At 37.9% G+C, this 20,794-nt stretch overlaps 1 protein-coding gene across 1 annotated transcript in view; it reads right to left on the bottom strand.

The window, feature by feature from the left end:
• The window catches only part of RP1 (RP1 axonemal microtubule associated), a 165,645-nt gene that overhangs the window by 77,634 nt on the left and 67,217 nt on the right, over positions 1–20,794 (bottom strand). The window contains exons 25-29 of the mRNA XM_077191277.1: positions 10,714–10,868; positions 9,975–10,053; positions 6,095–6,176; positions 3,917–3,976; positions 3,739–3,761 (exon numbers count right to left, since the gene is read on the bottom strand). Of these exons, the coding sequence (XP_077047392.1) occupies positions 3,739–3,761; positions 3,917–3,976; positions 6,095–6,176; positions 9,975–10,053; positions 10,714–10,868 (399 nt within the window). The remainder of the gene's footprint in view (positions 1–3,738; positions 3,762–3,916; positions 3,977–6,094; positions 6,177–9,974; positions 10,054–10,713; positions 10,869–20,794) is intronic.

Here is a 20,794-nt window from a genome sequence, read left to right as displayed (position 1 = left end):
TGAGATAGCTGGGCTTCAATAGGTCATTTTTCTGTGTTTCATCTGTGTGGCCACATTAAAAAAGACTTTTCCCCTGATATCACTGACCTGTGTTAACTTCCTTTCAGAGTGATTAGTGTGTTCATGTGTTATTGTAGTTCTACAGCTTATGTGTGAAGCTAGAGCCATTTACTTTGAGACACCAATGTAGGAAGCACTAAAATGAATAGCAAGGGAAAAACCAGAATTCTGTGGGGAAAAAGTGTCTCAGAATTCTCTGTTTACTATAAGGATATAACCAAGAATCTGATTCACATTACAGAGATTTATCCAGAATATGTTAGAATTGGGGATCTTGACTTTCAGAAATTAAATGGGGATCAGTGTAACAATTTCCTCCCATAAATTCCTTTAACCACATGTCTGGAACCTGAAAGTTCCTTCAGTAAAACCATGGAAATGAAACCTACAATAATTTCTGTACAGAGAAATGTGGGCATGGCAAAACCCAAAGTCAACTTTTCATCATATAATTCAGAAAGCTGAAAAAGGAAGGTTTATTTTCTGTGTTTTTTAAAATATGAGCCATTTATGTATTTTTTAAGGATTTCCAAAACTGTTTTTACAATACACTATTTCAGAAGTTTTTCACTCTGGTGTTTTTGGTCTTAAGACCTAGAATGACATTCGCACTTTGCAAGACATAGGAGTTGGTTGCTTATTTCCCAAAGATTGTAGAAATTTGTGTTTCCTTGAGGCAGAGCAGTCAGTCTGCTTAATTCTTTTTCTTAGGGATTTCTGCCTCCATCTGGCAATGGAAACACACTGTTGTTGCTTTTTAGAAGCAGGTCCATTCCCTTTTAAATTTGGGAATCCTGTGATAATTCTTAGTCCATTATCGAGTAATTGCAACAAAGGTGATAATTCCAAAACAAAATTAATCACAGCAGAACTTACTGAATATTTTCTCTTTTGATATGAATTTTCTATATGCCTTAATACTAAAAACCTTGCACAACAGAAGAGCAGCTGAGAAATATCTATTAACCAAACTTTGCTACTGAACCACACTTTATTTACCACCCACAATAACCCACAAAACCTCAGGACACCCTACAGGCATCACATTACAGGAAGCCAGCTCCTTTCAGCTGACTGCAGAGAGGATTTCATTGGAACATACTGTGTCTTGTCTCCTTGCTTTGAGAGAAAATTCTTTCCTATGTGCTATTACAATAGGTCATCTATTTTGAGGCACAAAAGGAAAATAAATAGAGAAAACAGAAGGAAAAAGTAGTAAAATACCCCTACCATGTAGGAAACTTTTAGAGAGTAACAGAAAGTCTCATTCAAATCAACTTCAAATCCTTCAAATCAACTTCATTTGAGAGCTGAGAGCATCTATCTGCTTTCTCCACTAGGAAAATACACTTTCTCTATTTATCTTGCATCAAATATACAAGGAGGAATCAGAGGCATACAAATAAATCTATTCCTATGCCTGATTTGCCAGAGCCTCTCTGTATTGTATAAATGTACAAAGGTTGCTGAGAAAACTTGATATGGGCAGATTGCATTTTGGCAGAATCCATAGCCAGCAGCAGCAGTCACAGGGATCTGGGATTTATGCTTCATTAGAGCTGGCATAATGCCAGCCTGGCTGAAAAAGGACAGAGAGCCCTCAAGTAACCTGCCTAGCAATGGTGACTTTCAAAGTTCCCTCTTTGGCTAGGTGGCTGAACTAGCCTTATCCAAAGTGAACGAGATTTCTGACCTTCAGAGTGACTTATAAAGTAATTTGTTCTGCATCTGGTGCTTTAAAGTTGACCCAAGCACATTGATCTTACCCTGAAAATCAGCGAAACTGAACTATGCCAATCAGATTTTTATGACTTTCCCTGAAGCCCATTTTTAGAGTGCAGTTCATACAGAATATTGCCACATGAGTGCCTAAAACACTGGCTCCCTAACATCAGAACTTCCACTTGCCTCTTATTCAGTAAATATCTGTTACATGGAAAGTGTTCACCCCCACTCTGAAGGGGACTGTTTATCAGTATTCTACCATGTAGAATAGTGATAAACAGGTGCTGGGGGAATCCAAGGGAATTATTTTTTCTCCCAGGACTCTGCATCTCTGGAATGTTCTCTTATCAGCTCTGACATTGGCACTGAGTCATGATAGAATGACACAGAACTGACTACAGGATATCTTTCCAAACCTCTTGTGATGGTTCCCTCCTACAAAGCTCAATCATGGAACGTCAATGAGATCACTGATATGACAACACAAATTAAACTGTGAAAAATCAGTCCCAACCACCATCTTTTTCTCATGAAGCATAAAAGTCCAATATCTAACCTATCTCAGTTCCTCACTGGAATGAGCCCATGGGCAAAACAAAGATGGCTGAAGAGCAGCTCAAGCTAAGCTGTCGTATAGCTAACTGACAGATAAGTTCCTAAAAATGTTCTTCTCTTTTATAACCTCTTTTTTCAGAAGCTTTGATCTCAACGGTCTCTGGGTCCTCCTGGACATCTTGGCAGTGTGACATTTCAAAAGCTAGTTAAGAATAAACTACTCCTTTCTCCTCATAATCAATATATTGAGTCTGATCACTTTGGACGCTCACAGGCAATGAGCAGTCTGTGCATCTGTGCCTGCTTACTATAACATAATGAAGAATGAAACTGTGCTGGGAAAAATTTTGAACTGGTAGTAAAATACAGTCTATTTTCTGAACATAAGGTGAAACAGATATTATGGTTGTTTCTCAGAACTGTGCACTTAGCAGAATGCAGAATCCAATTCCAAGTCACTCGTGAAAATCAACTGTCTCTGTGAGAAAGTCTTTAGTTACCAGAGTTCATCACTCTCCTCTTGTCAAAGTCATGCTTTTGTGGAATAATAAAGCTGTTGGCTAAACTGTTTGATTGAATGCGAATGATTCAATTTTCACTGAAACCAGAACTAGATTGAGAGGCTAGGACTCATCCTACAGAAAGCAAGTCACTGTTTTCAGAGAAAAATGGAAACACTACTTTATTTAGTTTAGTTGTTCCCATAAAATTCCCAGAGATATTGCACAGAATAGCCATTTACATTAAATGTTCATAAAAAACATGTGTGTCAGTCTGTTTCTCTTTTCTGGTTAGGAAGAAACACCGAGATGGTAACTAGTGCATTACAAGGATGAGAATGTCTTTGTAGATATAGAAACAGAAAGCTGGGTAAGAAGTTTTTTATCAATGTCTTTTTATTAATTAAGCAGATTTAGGCAAATGAATGCACATACTACATTTAGCTTCACTAGAGCATTTGGAGATAAGCTTGCATTATTTCTGGCTACTTTGGAATTTTGACCTGAAAATGTTTCCACTGACACTTCACAACACATTTTTCAACTTGCTGATGTTTGCTAGGGGACCTGTCCCCAAGTATTAAATGACAGTGACATTGGGGTAAACAAAAGAACTCTTGAATCTCTTCTCAAAGGAATTCCTGGTTGATTTCAGAACAGAATAGTAGAAGTAGGAAGAAAACCAGAAATGGTTTCTGTGTTTTTTCAATTGCTTATAAAGGTCTAGTCTTTCCTGTAGAGTACTGCCAGCCAATTTGTCATGTTCTCTCACAGATGATATACAAGAAAACACACATACAAATGAGGTCATTTGCTCACATATTTCTTGCAATGCTGATTTAAATTCAAACAGCAAAAACTATAGTATAGAAAACAATGGTTGGAAAACAACTCTTACCTTTAAGAAATGTCTTCATCGAACTGCCATGCTTTAAAATATGAGCAGGAAAAATAATTGTGAGCTAGCTTTATTATCACTTTTTTGAGTTATGGTCTTATCTGGAAGGGTTCTTTAGTAATAACTAGGCATTAAGTATATACTGTAGTGCTTTAACAAATTTTCTTTAACAAAATACTTACTATTGGCAGTTAGCTCCCTCTCTGTTTTCCCATCATCTTGATATTCATCTAACCATCTTTCATTGCAAAAACAAAAATAATAAGATTAATAAAAACTGTTAGTGTAGCATATATCATCTGACCATTACCTTTTGTCTCCAATAGTATTTTTTATACACCTTTTATCATGTTACACCTTGAAACTACTTCCAGGATCAAATTTTCTTTTATACCTTCAGCACAGTTGGCCTTATTCATATAAGAAGAATTTGGTTCAATTTGCTCCAGGCAAAGAAGAATTTTCATGGTAGCTGTATGAAGTGAGTAGTGGAGTACATTGTGTGAAATACTAATTATTTATTTGTTCAGAGACTCAGCTGTACATGTGAGAGAGTTATAAAACCTGCAGTGGTTAGTTATAGTTATTGTACTTAGAATTATATATAAAACCTTCAGGTCTGGAAGTTTGTAAAACTTTTGCAGATCTGCAGCAACAAACTGAACTTCAGTTCTTACTTTATTTTTCTTTTATACTGATGAATTTAAGGAGCTTTTCTGCAATATCATTTCGCTGCAAACATGCATTCATACTCCTCTCAGTTGAACCCCCTTGTTCACATAATATTTCCAAATCTTCAACAACCTCACTTATTTAAAAATAAATATGTGCTCACTCTCAGCTTCTATTCTATTGACTCCATGTTGATGTTGTATTTGTTTAAACCGAAGATTCATAACACATTTAATTTCCTGTATGGAACCAAGTTCTATGAATAAATCTCTTATGCGTGAAGTCTAAACTCCATTGTATTTCAACTTTTTTGTAATAAATAGCTTGATTAACTTTTGAGACCTATCCCCTCATTCCATCCTAAGAAACAAAAGATCACTAGCGGTTTCTAAAAGTAGAAAGCCATTTTTGACAAAAACTGGACACAGGATTCAAGCTGCAGCCTCACCAGTGCTGAGTGCAGGGGGCAATCATGGCCTTGGTGTACACTACTGCTGATCCAAGCCAGGCTGCCACTGTCCATCTTGGCCACCTGAGCACACACTGGCTCGTGTTCAGCTGGCTGTTGACCAGCTCTTCCAGCTCCTTTTCCACCAGACAGCTTCCCAGCCACTCATCCCCAGGTCTGTAGCACTGCATGGGACTGCTGTGACCCAATGCCTCTCCCTCAGCACCCTTGTGTGGGTCCCTTCCGGCCCAGTAGACTTGTCTATGTCTGAGTGCTGCAGCAGGCCACTGACTCTTTCTGCTTGGATTGTGGGGCTCATTCTGCTTCCCACTCCTTCCTTCTAACTCAGGGGGCTGGCTACAAGGAGAACTGGTACTACTGTTGAAGACTGAGGAGAAGAAGGCATGAAGTGGTTCAATCTTTCCTTCATCCAGTGGGTATTTTCTGTACTTGGCTACCTCACCAACTGTGTCAGGGGGTTCTCTTCCATGGGCTCCAGGAACCTCCTAAACTCCTTCTCCTCTGCTGCATTGTATTTGTAGTCCCTCACAAGAACAACAGTTGGCAATTGTGAGGCTTCTTCTAGCTGCTCATATTAAATTTTGTCTGCCTCTTCCTCCTGGCTGGCTGGTCTGTAACAGACCCAGACCCTTCTGCCACAGCACTGGCCTTGCTGGCCTTCCCCCTGATTCTTACCCATAAATGCCCAACTCTATCAGCACCATCACCAAGCTCTAGAAAATCAAAATACTCCCTAACATACAGGGCCGCCTCACCTCCTGTCCTTCCTCGCCTCTCCCTGCTGAAGGGTTTACAGTCATCCATGGCAGCACTGCAGTCATGTGCAAGCCATCCCACCATGTTTCCAGGATGACAACAATGCCATTTCAGAGCTTTACTTTCAGAACAATACTTCTCAAAAGATTGAGAACTGAAAGCTTATTTAATTTCACATGGTTTCTATATTATCTATATTAAAAAAAAAAAAAAAATCAATGCACCTTTCCTCCTATGCAATGTTTGGTTTGGCACTTCTCTGCATTAGGCTATTACTCCCTTCCATGCCAATATAGGAACATTTTCCTTGTCTTCAGCTGCAAAATTTTGCATCACTTGTACGTTGAAAAACTCTGGGGCATTGCTCAAACATCTAGTTTGTGTGCACATATCTGCTCTAAAATTTTTTCATTAAGTTGCTGGCAGGTAACAAATTCTTTTTGTTCATGAATGACATACCTATTACAAGGAAATACAACCTCATGAGCTTCCTCTCCTTCTTTATGTTTGATGACAATCTTATCCAGGAACCATCCACTGCCTGTGTCGAAATGACAAAAGTTTATAATGTGAAATCATACTATTTTTTAAATAAATTTTAAGAAAAAAAGCCCAGATTATCTTTTTCTAGCAGAAACACAGATCACATTTAGACAGATCTCATCTAAATAAATAAGATATATTAACAGAATGAAAGCTTTATTATTTTTTGTGTCTCCTAAGAGATGCAATTCTTTTCTGCCTTTGCCTGTTTTAATTTTAAGAGGGGTGGGTTTTTTGTCTTGGAGACAAATACATGCATACATCTCTGAACTGTCAACACCATTCACATCCCAGCCTACATCTTTTGATTATTCCCAGTAATCAAGCACAAGAATGTTGGTATACAAATCTGTTTATGCCCATAATCAAGATTTGTGTGAAAGCTGGAAATTTTTGTCCTCTGTGAGTGAACTTCTTATTGCATATATAAAAATATTAATTAACAAATCTTTAAAACTTATGTTCTTGTCGCAGACATCTTTTCATTAAATCCTTTCACTAGGATTTTTCCTGCTGAGAAGCTTCAGCAACAAGATGTAAACCAATGGTTATCTGCTGCTGTGGAATGCAACAGGTCCATCTGAGATTGGCCCATCTTAGATGTTTATAATTAATAACCAATCAAGGCTGAGCTACCTCAGACAGAGTCCGAGAGAGCTGCCTTTGTTATCATTCTTTTCTATTCTTAGCTAGGCTTCTGAGGAACCCTTTCCTTCTATTCTTTTTAGTATAGTTTTAATGTAATATATATATCATAAAATAATAAATCAAGCCTTCTGAAAATGGAATCAACATTCTTGTCTCTTGCCTCATCCAAGAACCCCTGTGAACACTACCACATGTTCTCATGTGCAAATGGAGTGGGGCTGCCGTCTTGGAGGGGGTTTTTATGTCTTGGTGCCAGTAACAGGCAAAACTGAGGATCCAAGGATCCAGAGTCAGCAACCAGAAAGACTGACTGCCTAAGGCCAGCTACTGGAGGCTGTATATATCCATCCTGTGCATATTTTTTTGTATTTGACATTGATGGACTGTTGTTCTGCTCAGCTGGAGAGGGTAACAGGGAAAGGCCGCTTGTACTGTTTGTGTACGTGCTGAGTTCCTGCCTGTGTTGGTCTGCATGGCCAGCTGTGTGCACACATTAGTGTTTTAGAAATGTGTTTGTGTGCATGTCAGTGGGGAGCACACACTCAGCCTTGCTGCTATGAGACCAGCAGGAGTGGGGCTGTGCACTCTCACTTCTGCTGGGCTACTGAATTCATCTTTTCTCTAACTGCAGTAACCACTGGCACGTCCATGCTGATCTTTTAGATAACTTCCAATGACCATCCTAGTGACTGGTCTGGTTGTCCTGTGAAGCCCTTCTCATATATCCTATTCTCATTGTACCTGCACCACTCACAACTTGTCTTGGGGCCTTTTGCTGGTCACAGTGACCCTGAAAAAAGTTGGAAATTCTCTTTTCCCAGCCCAGCACTCAAGGAAGGAGTCAGAACTCTTCAGTTCTTGGTCTCAAGGTTGTTTATTGTTCCCTATCTATAAAATATTTTCTCCTGTCCAGCTGAGGTCCATTCAGCAAGACAGTTCAGGCACTCTGCCTGCCCCCGGAGTGGTGTTATGTCTTAATACTAAAAATTACATATAAAATATTTACAATTACTTTCCAATACCTATCACCTATGTTAGACAGTAAGCCTCTACTCTAAACCAATCTAAAAGTGCCAACATCACAGCAGAAGATGGAGGCCAAGAAGAAGAAGGAGAAAGGCTAGACACACCCAGATCCCTCCATCTTGCCCCTGAACCCCCATTCTAAAAAACCCCAAAATCTACTTTTTCACCCCATGATAAATTCACTATCATTCTACTTAACTGTTGCAGATCTTCATCTAAGGTTGGTAACTTGCTCCATGGGTCATAATCAAAACCACAGGCATTTTGGGCTCCATGCCAGGGTCTCTGAGCCCCGTGGCAGGGGTCTTGTCTGCTCAGGACAGCCAGAGGGATGTCCTGGGTTCCAACAACAACTTGTCACATTGCTTATGAGGTTTCACCTGATTCATACCATTACCCAGCAGCACATTGCAGCAAAACAGCATGCAGGATGTTTTGGTCAGAAACAACCATCCTATTCATCCTTGTGCTTTGCCTCCTGGCTGCACCTGAGTCTGGAAGGCAGCAGTTTCTGTCACATAGAAAGGGCATCCCCAGGTAGTGCATGGAGCAAACCCTGCTCCCTAGGACAAAAGTCCTTCACTTTTCTCATTCACAGTAGCTGTGGGAGTACATCTGTGCCCTAGAGCCTGGCAGACCCAAAGAAAACATATGTTCTAGGATCTTTTCAAGACAGACTCCAAATCAAGAATAAAGACCCTCCTGCCCTGTCACTCAGGCAAGTGATGAGAAAAAGGGGTACCCCACCTCTGAAGGAATCTTCCTTTCTCCTTCTCAATCCCCAAAAGGCTGAGTCTCTCTGAGCCACCATCTTTTTCCAGCTCTCAACCCCTCAGCCACCTCAAGCTAGGTTTATGTGGGGCTAATCTTGGATATAGTTCAAAAGATGTCTGTGAGATCTGTCTGTGCTGAGTACAATGAACAGCCTCCTGAATTACCAAGGCATACATTTTGTTACAGATAGAGTTCAATCCATTGTCCCGTTTAGACAGTCCTTCAAACCCACACATTTGAACTCCAATGTCAAAAAACATCTTGAGATAGCTGAACTGGGTTACAGATTTGTAATGCTGTTCCTGCTCATCTGTGCTGCCTGTTAAAGGAGATGTCAGGGAAGCGAGCATGGCAGGGTGCTGTGGGGAATGGAGGGAAGGTGGGCTCCACCACAGTGCCGTTCGTGTTATATCTTGGGTTTCTATCATGTGAAACTTTCAGGTGTACAATCATCCATGTTGCTGAAGGCAGCAAACTCTATGGAACTACAGGAAACAAGATTACACACCATTCCAAGGCTGCACTGTCATGGCTATTTCTGTAATAGTCACAAGCCTGCTCAGAGCCTTTGGCAGTACAGACAGCAAGATGGGCGTTGCCTGGGGCAACTTCAGAACAGAGTAGGGTAAAAGGGCTTTTCTAATCTGTTATCAGTGAAGCCCTGAACTGCCTAAAATCCCTCTCTTCACTTAGCTTCTTTCTAGATATTAATCTGCAAGCATATTTGCAGTATTTACATCTTTGGTGCTTTTAAATGCTTTCTCTGCATTTACATCATTCCAGGGAAATGCACACTTCTTCGAGGGCCTGTACCCAAAATTCATCTCATTACCAAATTCTTTCTTCTTTGCTCTAAAACCTACAAGCTGAATGCAATGTCGCTCACTGGAACAGCTCCCCATTGACTTTCACAGATTAAATGTATATTCAAATCTTCTACAATTGCCCAAAGCAGTGAGGACATTGTCTTATAGCTACTTCAGTTGTCAGCTGCTGAATATCTTTAATTCCTTCCTGGATAGTTTTCACTGTTTGTCTAGTGAAAGATTGTCTTACCAGTGTGAGCCACACTTTTGAGAGTTTTCTACATGCAAATAAATAGTTCTTTCTTATAAATAACTGTGAAAACAGAGAGTAGAATAACACTATATGACATTAAACTCATGACCATTTTTCTGTCCATTACCACAGTTTTTCATCATCCCATCACAGTGACCAACCTGCAGGAAGACTTTTTATCACTGCAAGACCTTCTGTCACATTTTCTATGAAGGATGCAGCATAAACAAGTGCATTTGGTTTAAAAAGGACTTGAAAACAGACTGGTCTCTAGGAAATTAAATCCTACCTGGACCAGCTCCATCATGGCTAATCAGAACTTTCTCCAAGACACCCAGTGAGACAGCCTTTATGCAGAAAATATCCATCTGTGGAACCACACAAGGAAAATTATAAAGCTCTTAAACATAGCTATTGCTTTGACTCTAACATTATAGAAAAGCTTTTTTTTTAATCTTTTGTTTGTTTGATTGATTGTTTTCAAAATGAATATAGTTGTTTTATATTCATCTTGGCCAAACAGAGAGGATCTCTCAAAATTTTCTAAGGTAAATAACACCTGAAAATTACTCCCCAAAGATAGCACTGATACCTTTGGCATGACACAATGATCAGTTTCAATTACTTGTTGTAATTCAAAGTTCAATGTTGTGTCTACATTATATTTTCTAGCCCTATGTGCCTCACCAAGTTTGGAAAACATACTTAGGAATACAGATTTAGAACCTGATTCTAAAATCGAAAGTGATCTGTTCAGGACAACAAACATGATATTCTTACCTTTTTATTTATATGTGCAATACAAATAACTGAAATACCCAAATTCTAATATCTAAAGCTCTCAGTTGGTTGATCAAGCAGATAAAAATTAACCATATAATGCAATTAGGTAAGGAATTTTGAATAAGGAAAATGGTCAATGCTTGAATAAACCTTGTAAATAAAAGAATTTTTACATTTCTTGATGAAACAATTTTCTAGCCATAATTTATTCTTATTTATCAGAAGCACCATTGTTTTTACTTTACCTGTCCATGTCGAAACTTAACATTATTATTCTTAGATCTATGGAGTTTCCTTTTGCCAGCATCTCCTCTTGTCCCAATGATGTTGATATAAACATTGGAATCTGTTTCAGCACCAAGTTTAGCCCCTGTGTATACATGGATCTCATACACCAACACTACAAAGAGAAAAAACTTGAGATTATCGTTGCAGCTTGCACAAGATTCTAAAGTGTCCTCATCAAAATTTTGCCAGAAAACTCTGATTTTCGAGTTTGCAAGTGGCAACAGCTATCCATGAATTTGTCACTTCTAGGTTCAAATATTTTAATTCTCTTCACAAAAAATATGAAAACACCAAGCTTAAGAAAACCACATTATTCTGAGCACTGCTACGCATTGCTAGTTCACAAAGTCTTTCTTTGCAATTTATCTGGAGACCACCAAACTATATCGAGTCATCATCTGAAATAAAAGCTACTTTTCACTGGTACCAAAGCATTTTCAACCTCCAGATTTATGCAAAACAATTATCTGGGTTGTTAACCTTTGTTTCCTCTTAAAAGAGGAATAACAATCACAAATCCAAAGGGTTATAGATTTTCACCCCATGTACAAAGCTGGGCAAGAGATTAATAGATCCCACACCTATAAAAAATGAACCTTGCTTTTGGAAGTTTCTACATGTGTCACTAGTGAATGATAGGACTTCCAAAAACAGCTCTCAGTTAAAATATATTTAAAACGTTCTAATGCCTTTCCTTATAGTCTAGACCAAAGTCTTACCAAAATTATATACATCTTCAAAGAATTCTGCAATATAATTTAGAATTACTGTATTAAGATGTTCTATGCCCCACTAATATTATTTTTATAACTATCCAGATGCGCAAATTTATTTTTAAAAAATTCTTTGCAGTCATCATATATTATTATGTTTCATTTCAGTTTTTCTCTCTCTGACTTAAAAAAAAAATCCTGTTTACATTTTAATGGCAATTTTTCCATGCAGTGTTTCTATTCTAATCACAGCTGGCCATTTCTGCTGCTATGTGGTAGATCACATGGAAGATTACTGTTTCATTTATGTGTAATTTTAACAGCTCTTGGGAGTGAAGAAAGGTAATAGAAGTCCTAAAAAACACAATTAGTTCCTTTTAAGAAGGAACGAAGATGAAAACAGAATATAACAAAACAGAATATAACATGATATATAAAAGAGAATATATATGTATAGATTTTATATATATATATATATATATACACATATATATATAATCTACAGTTACAATGTTGAGTATTGAAACTGGACAATACTGTACAAAAACTAGTTAAAATACTGTTACCCTTAAACCACCAGATAGCTACTAGAATCTTACATTTCCATACATTTTTTATTCACTGTGTCCCAAGTCAGCTTATAAAACTCAAACATCATGTTGTCCACCATCACTGAAAAACAGCTACTCTGATTCCCAGATGAGAACCTAAACAAGTAGTAAAATAATACTACAAATACTGGAGGGAGAAAAGTAGCACCACAAGTATTAAAAGAGGAGAAATGTTATGGATAGATTCTATGCTTAATCAAAATAGTGTATTTCTTTTAATCTGTGTAAAATTATCCGAAAACACTGAGTCTCCAACTATTTATCACTATTACACCTGGGACTCTAAATAGAAGTGGTGTTCCTTGACCAATTTTATTATTTTCTGTAATTCCAAGCACTCATTGCAGCTCTCACATCCATGCATTAATGTATCAACACTGCTTGTGAAATATAAATTATCTCAATAATACACACATATCTTCAAAAATTTGAAGAGCCTTGTAAAAACTAGTTTCAAGGTTTTTAACATTAAAAAATCATGATAAAAAAATTCTAGATATTAATAGCAAGTAGCAAAGATAAATTGACCTGATAATTAGCATAATTGAGCTATATATCCAAATTAAATTTTATATCATAACTGCTAATATAATCATAACTGGCCAAAGGGCAGAGGATAAGGGGTGGCAGCAAACTATGACAGAAAATGTGCAGGAAAGCAAAGAGCCACACTGATAATGAAGGGGGAAAATATTTAGGAATGAGAAAGGACAGAGGTTACATTTCCAAAAAAAAAAGCTTAAAATTATAATAATCTGTGACCAGATATTTTAATAACAGGGCTGCACTACCCATGAAGCGAGACACTGCAGATAGTAAAAAAGGGGACATATTGATTTGAAATCTCCTTCACATTCTTACATTCTTACTTTCTTAATTTTGAAAATGCAAAGTATCTGTGGGAGGAAAGGAAAGGGTACAGAGTGTTTATGTTATGACTGTTTACATAGAAAGACTAGTATTACTTACAACTACAAGTAATTTCCATGATTAAAAATAAAAAAATTAAGTAACTATAAGCAGAATTTTAAAGCATATTCAATGGAGTTTTCTAAAGAAACCGTTTAACAATAAATGTTTATGAAAATGAAATACCAACAAGTCTTTTCATGGAAGGAGAAGAGAACAAGAGGTAATTATAACAAAACACAAAGATATTAACAGATAAATAAATTATACTGCATTTTCTAGCACTGTGCATCTCTGTGGTAACCAGAGAGACGATAACGATCTAATCATTAAATAGAGCTTTCCTTTGCTACCAGCCTAAATAAATCAGTCTGAAGTAGACAGCATGCACATCTTGAAATGTAAAAAACTGGGAAATACTTTCCATAGTTTCTTGTGTCTATACATCCCTCACCATCTGTAAAATGTTAAGTCTGACATTTATTTAAGCTACACAATCTGCATTATTTATACAGGAACCTTCTTAACAAAAAGTAAGAGTTTGTGCTCTAAATTTTTCTACAAATATAGGCTACACAATACAGGCTATTATATTAGGCTAATAAAAGGAATGTTTATACCCCTTAACTTGAGTATATGTTACAACGCATTTCATGGGAATCACACAAAAAACGAAGCAAGGAAAATAATTTCCAATGCACACATGCCTAATTAGAACATGGTGAACATGGCCACTATGGTGAAACACCCGCATATTCAAATAAACATTCTCTAAATAGATAGTGGACATTAAGCCTTTTCTGTGCAAATGGAAACCTAGGCACAGACCAGCCAGGGAGGATTCAAATTGTTGAATTTTTATCAAGCAGTTCCTTTAGATTGCAGAGCAGCTACAAAAGGTGCTAGTGCTAATGGCTCCTGAGCTAAAGATTGCTTAAAGCAGAGAAAAAGAGGGATGGTGCCACTCTGTAACAGATAAAACAAGGTACACCACTTGTTCGATGGGACAATTTAACCAAATCTGGAGAACAAACCTACCCATTGAATATACTGCTGAGTCAAAAAAACTCACCATATGTGATTTTTTTTCCATTTTCAGTTTTCTGTATATTGTTCACAAAACACACTTTGTTGTGTAGAGAGTAAAGTGAAATAATCCTAGATAATGTGTTCAGCCTCTGAGACTGGGCTTTCATTTCTTTTGAGTAACCAACCTATTCTAAGGCCCCCACTGCAGGCCCATCTGCAATGGAGACCTCCTTCACTGCAGGAAGAAAAAAGCCATCCCAAAACTCTGAAAAATAGAAATGTGCGGCCTGATCCCCTATTCCGTAGTAGAAATTTCATTTTACTATATGCTGATTCAGTGAAACTTCACCAGCTGTAAACTGGGGTGACAAAACACTCAGAGAGAGGTAAACCTATAGGCAAAAAAAAAAAAAAAAAAGGCAAAAAAAGTTTAAAAATATTTCATAAAACCAGCCACTCAACAGAAGTCAGGAAACAGTGTTTCAGCATTGAGAGGGACCTGTGAGACTCACATCTAGGCATCTGTCCATCTGTGGAGCACATCAAAGTAACAGAAGAAATGTCTTGGAAAACACAGTAACTTTGATAAAGGATATAAGAGGATTAATTAATGCAGAATAGCAGGGGGAAAAAAATCTCAGCTAGAACTCAATAAAAAAGAAAATGACCTTTCAGAAAATAAGTGATTGAAATCTTCAAATTGCTCACAGGGTAACCTTAGATAAGCTCTAGAAACCAAACAGAAAAATCTGCAACATGGACGCATGGATGAAACAGATGAAAAAGGGAAGGAAAGTGTTTTCAGACAGAGGTGAGGAGTTTCTAAAAGGCAGACTTTAAAGCAGCATAATAACTGTGCTAAAAAATGACAGAAGCAAATATCTAAAAAGTACTGTAGAGTCATATGAGCAGTCAAGTGTACTAGTACCAAATTTCTTGTTGCTCAGCCTATAAAAATGCTATCTCTTGAGATAATATCATGAGGCTTCAGGAGTTTTTTAAATCCCACCTCCAGCTTCTGGCATCTGTTGATAACATAAGGAGTGAACTACCTTGGACAAAAGAGAAGGAGAAAGGAAGTTTTCCTGGTTGTGAAGAAGAGGTAACCTAAGGGCATACTAAAGGCAGTAGAACATGAGTTGGAGAGCCCTTTTTTCCAGATGTCCCATTCTGGGCACCTGAATCAGGGTTTCCAATACAGAAAATTGATATATACCTGAGTCTTCACCAATTACAAGAGACTGCTTGATCCCAGTTTTCGGGCACAGTATATAATTACCAATTCCTTTGGAAGAAGTAATGTACAGAACTCAATGACTTATGACACTTGCCTTTGGAAAATATAAACAGTAAACAAATACCTCCAGTTGCTTCGCACTAAAGACTAAGTTAATATGTTGATACATTTTGGGAGAAGAAAAGAAACCTAATAGAATTAAAGAAGAATTTATTGTTGAGAATCTGAAAATGAAAGTTTTCATAGCAGAAACACTGGTCTCTTGGTACAAACTGCTGTCCTATTGTCAGCTTTTTTGAAAATAATTCCACTAAAAGTACAGTAATTATTTGAGAATTATATCTTCAATTCATTTGCTCTGGCTAAGAGCAAATGAATTGAAGATCCACAGCTGTCTGTGCCTAATGACACTGGTTTTCTTATCATACTGCTGAATCCCCTGGCTGGCTCTACTTCCTTCTTTCTGGTGTGCAGCATGGACTGGTTTTAGAGCAAAGAACTAGGCCCTTTTTGGATGAAAAAAGGATAATACCAGATAATACATTCCAGGAACACATTAACAACAATCTTGACACAAACTGGCAGTCAGTCTGGGGGAACAGACTAGAACAAGCCTGAAGTAACTTCCCTCTAGACTCCCATAAAGAGCACATAGGACACTTAATTAAGTGGGATTTTAGCACTGACTGCTTCACTGAGCAAATTCACTCCCACCAGGCTGCCAGTGTAAACAGACAAACTGGCCAAAGAGCACAAAACCTGGAGAGATGTTAAATGACACACAACATTAAAATTGTCCAACTGTTTCTATTCAGTCCTCTCTTTATGCTGGCATACCAATGTCCCAGAACAGTATTGCACAGTATTGCTCCAGGTTTTCCCTTTTTTCCATATGACATGCCCACTTGAATGAAATGGTCATTTTAGCTCAATCTGTCAAGCAGCAAGGTTGAATCTCTGGTTTTGTCACCACCTGGCTTTCATAAAGGGTGTTTGGCATTTTGCCATGACAGAAGGGTAAAGATACAGGTTAGTGCAGCATTAAGGCCAAAAGAGAGCAAATTCTTAATGGCTGATACTGGTTAAGAGGGACACTATTCCTCAGAAGTGGTGCATATATTATTTTAAAGGGCACAAATACGAAAACAATATCAGGTTAGGATATTTCAGTTAGAATTATAGTTCTCACTCTAATCTCCACTAACTGCTGTCTAATCTCCACTAGTAATATTTGGAGCAATAGTCTAAATATATATATATTCTTCATGACATGCAAGAAAATTATCAGCTTTGAAAAACACACTTGCTAATGAATTTTACAAAAAAGAAACTTGACTATTTACCTATGTAGTTGGTGCCTCCTGAGTGATAAAACAGGGATAAATATTTTGCAGAGATAACACTTGTGTTATTACTATTTGCTTTGGTCATCTTTTGCACTATTTCAGTCACTGGCCACCTTCTGACCTTTCTGTATTTGCCTGCACACTTCTCCAAGTGGAAAAGAATACTAAATCTTCGGAGCTGGAATTTTTCCTGCCTCAGTCTCAGTATTTGTCTTTTATCTCATTTCATTACAGTTATACCTTTGAATATGTGAACAAGAACAGGACACATTTACCCATTTATATCCTCATTTGACATTTATGTTCACATAACCATAGCAGTAAGAAAATTCAATACCTCTTGCATCGAGTTCCCCTTTGGAACAAAAGTTCAGTCATATCTGAAGACAACCCGTGTGAGGATCTGTGATAAAGGGCTGCACATGTACAGACGAATACAGGCAGGGGACAGTCCAGGTAACATCTTGCTCAGGCCCATCACAGCCCATCTCCACAACCACAGGTGCACAAGGGCAGGTGGGAACCCATAGAGACTTAGGGAAAAGAAACACTCTGCCAACCCCTGCAGCAGGGCTGTCCCAGGAGTCTCAGTCTGGGCAAAAAACCCACCGTGATGAGACAATTGGGAGTATCTCTCATACTTAAGAGGTTTGATGCCCCAAGGATGTCAGATGCAATATAGGGCAGAAGAGAAGAAGATTTTGTGATTGAAGAAGACTTATAAGACATTTAGAAGAGGAATTAAAGGCAGGAAAATAGATGGATGTAGGTGACCTGGGGAGGAAGTAGTGTCAGAAAATAGATCACATCTGTTCTCTGTGTGTGTGCACATCTGGGTAGGGAGTCCAAGTACCAGTACCTGGACTTGGAATCCTGGATGGCAGCAACTGGAGAGACTGAAGGGAATAAAACTGTCAGTGAGTGGGATCAGGGGTCAGAGCCCATGTCTCTGAGTGCAAGACTGCTGTGGTTGTTGTTTGCAAGACTGTGGTGGTGTTCGCAGGGGTCCCAGGATGAGGAAAGAGATGAGAATCTTGACTCCATGTTTCAGAAGGCTGATTTATTATTTTATGATATATATAATATTGAAAGAAAATTATATATTAAAACTATACTAAAAGAATAGAAGAAAGGATTTCATCAGAACGCTTGAAAGGAATAGAAAGGAAATGGAATGATAATAAAATCTTGTGACTGACCAGAGAGTCTGAGACAGCTGGACTGTGATTGGCCATTAATTAAAAACAACCACATGAGACCAATCAAAGATGCACCTGGTGCATTCCACAGCCACAGATAATCATTGTTTACATTTCATTTCTGAGGCCTCTCAGCATCTCAGGAGAAAAAATCCTAGCAAAAATGTTTTTCATAAAATATGTCCGTGACACAAGACCACATGAGCAGCTGAGTGTTGGAGGGACCACGTGAGTCCTGCTCAGCTGCCAGAGACACCCTGAGGTATGGGTATCTGTAGGGATGAAACCTGCTGGTCTGGGCATGAGGGAAATTGCCTGTACTAGAGGCTGGAGCAGGGCTGCAGCCTCAGGGGCTCATATGTCTATTTTTCCAACAACTGGAGAGACTGGGATCCAGGAGCACCTGGGGATTAGATAGAGTGTTTGAGCCCAGCTGTTGGACCTACCTTGCATAGAAGAATCACAGAAAAAGACCTAAAAACCCCAAAAAACAAAGCAGGTTGGAGGAAAACTCCAGGAATCACACAGTACAACAGCATGCTAAATTCAGGGACAACTTCAAAGACTGATCAGGTGTTTTCTAGATCCCAGGGCTGGAAAAGCAAAAGAGAAGATGTAATAGGAAGAGAAAAAGAAGCCATGGACCCAGAAGCTTTGGCAATGTGGAAAAAATAAGAAAAGAGAAGACAAAGCCAGACCTGCATTGGAGGGACAAGAAATCTGAGTTAAGAAAGTAAGTTGAGACTGGTGTGATGGAGAGATTGACAAAGAACTGAAATCAATACTTGGAGTAGGAAACTAGATTAGTGTCAGTTTTTTAAAGTGGCTGAGGAACAGTGAGAAAAACTAAGAAAGGCTGCCAAGGTGAGAAATCTGAATGGAAAAGAAGCAAGTTCAGAGAAGAAGGTAAAGAAAAGCTAACAGATTCAGGAAATATATTCAGATCTTAAGAAAAGATGCTAGCAAAAAAAAAGAAAGCCAAGGAGTCAAAAAATTGTTCCAAGGCTTTGGGTCCATATTGGTTGCATGGAAAACTTCAGCTGGGGAAAGGGAGAAAAAGAAGGAAAAATTACCATTTCTTCTGAGAGAGAAGCTGAGCAATGAGGAAAGTGTTTAAGAACAGCAATTACAAGACCAATGCCTTCTGTGCTTAGTTTACATTTGTTTGCTTTGTTTAAAGTTTCTAGCACATGACTTTTATACTTAAGCAAATCTGTTATCACTAGAAGATCACAGATTAAATTGAAAGTACAGAATACAAACTCCTAAATCATATCAAATCCTCATTAAGTAATTACCAGCATGTAGTTTCTTCTGCTGGAGAAAGTGACTTGATGTGGTTTGCTCAGTGCTTGCAAGCAATTAGCTTTTAAATGGGAAATGAAAATGGATAGTGTTTCATTTTCTTGTTCTTGAGAAAATAAATAGGAAATCCTTTGGAATCCTTGCTGAGTTTGTATTGATGTTCAATTTAAATGTTCCTAAAATCAATAACTAATTAGTAAAACTTAAATTTTCGAGAAATTTCCAAGTTCTTTTGGAAATGTATCTTTTCTTGCACACTTGAAACATATATTTTAATAATGTTCCTGCAAATACAAGGAAATATGCAGTAATACAATGATTAAAGACTATATAAATGTGCTGTTTTAAAGATATTTCTAGCATTTGATAGAAATGATTTGATTTTTCATATATAAATATATATAGAGAGTGCACTGACCAGAATATTAGTACCTTTCTATGAATATGTTTTTCAAACTGCGTAATACAGATTTGAATTATTAATGCTGAATTGATTGTTTGTACAAATTAATTGGCTTCTGCACTGTTTTTCTATTACACCAGTAAATGACATATATGTCACTGTGAGTGGCATATGGTACTGTGGTACATGTCAATGATCATAAAACTTGGTTCATCCTGATCAGTCCCACTTTTTGAAGTTAATAACTACTCTGAAGAAAAAAAAAAGCAAATAAGAGCAAAGCAGAAATGTGAGCTGGCTCATACATGTTTTTCAACGTCTTCGTGCTCTGCAATAAAACATTCACATATCATATTCTTAATATTTTTTCAGAGAATTATATTCTTTTGAGTTAGGGGTTTTCACTTCTGTGATATTTTCTTATGAAATTATTTGATTGTCATTAAATGCATGATGATTTCTTTTATGTTGAATCCCAGACACCTTGCAAAATTCACTGCATCAACTTGAATCAAATTACTAAATGGTATCACCTATCTATGTAAGACCTATCACTGTAAGAAATTATTGGCCATCACCTGCATTGTTGTCATTCTATTAATGTAAAGAGAATCTATTAAAAAAAAACACACGTAGTGATTATACTGAATCCATATTCTTCTGTAAAGGCCCAGGACTTTTAAATAATAACTTTATATGATGGGCTGTTTCCCACTTCACTTAAATTGGCATCAAAGGGCATCAAAGCTGTCATAAACTTTGAAGTTTCAAAGTGTCACCCGGCAGCTAACAATTTCTATGGCTGTGGCTCAAGTCTGATTTGAGAAACACGTGTGTGATAATTCAGATAATTGATTTCTTGTAAAGTATGTTTTATGCTGTGAGAGTCTGTCCAAAATAGCCTTCATTTTGCCTCACGATTGTCATGGAGAGAGACCACCGAAAAATTAAAAACTTAAAACATAAAAAAATTAAAAAATTAAAACCCGTTTGTTTCACCAGTGGGGTCAAAATCATGTGCCTGATTCCTAGCTCACTGTTTCCACAGGTGGTGTTTGCTATATGCCACGCTGAACTCAAAGGGGCACCCTGCCCTTTTTTGCACAATAGCCCTGGAATCCTCCCCACCTCCTGGCCTGGCTGGTTTGAGCTTTGGGGTGGTCCCTCCTCCAAGAGAAGACCCCTCTCGCCCATCCTTAACCATTGTAACAGACAGACTGAGATGTAAGAAGCCTCTCCATCAAGGACTGAGACATGAAACCCCCATGTGAAAAGGCCCCTCTCCT

Source organism: Agelaius phoeniceus, chromosome 1 (assembly GCF_051311805.1).
Source record: "Agelaius phoeniceus isolate bAgePho1 chromosome 1, bAgePho1.hap1, whole genome shotgun sequence".
Taxonomy (NCBI): Eukaryota; Metazoa; Chordata; class Aves; order Passeriformes; family Icteridae; genus Agelaius; species Agelaius phoeniceus.
Note: the sequence above shows the minus strand (reverse complement) of the source record. Positions and strands in the feature narration are given on the sequence as shown.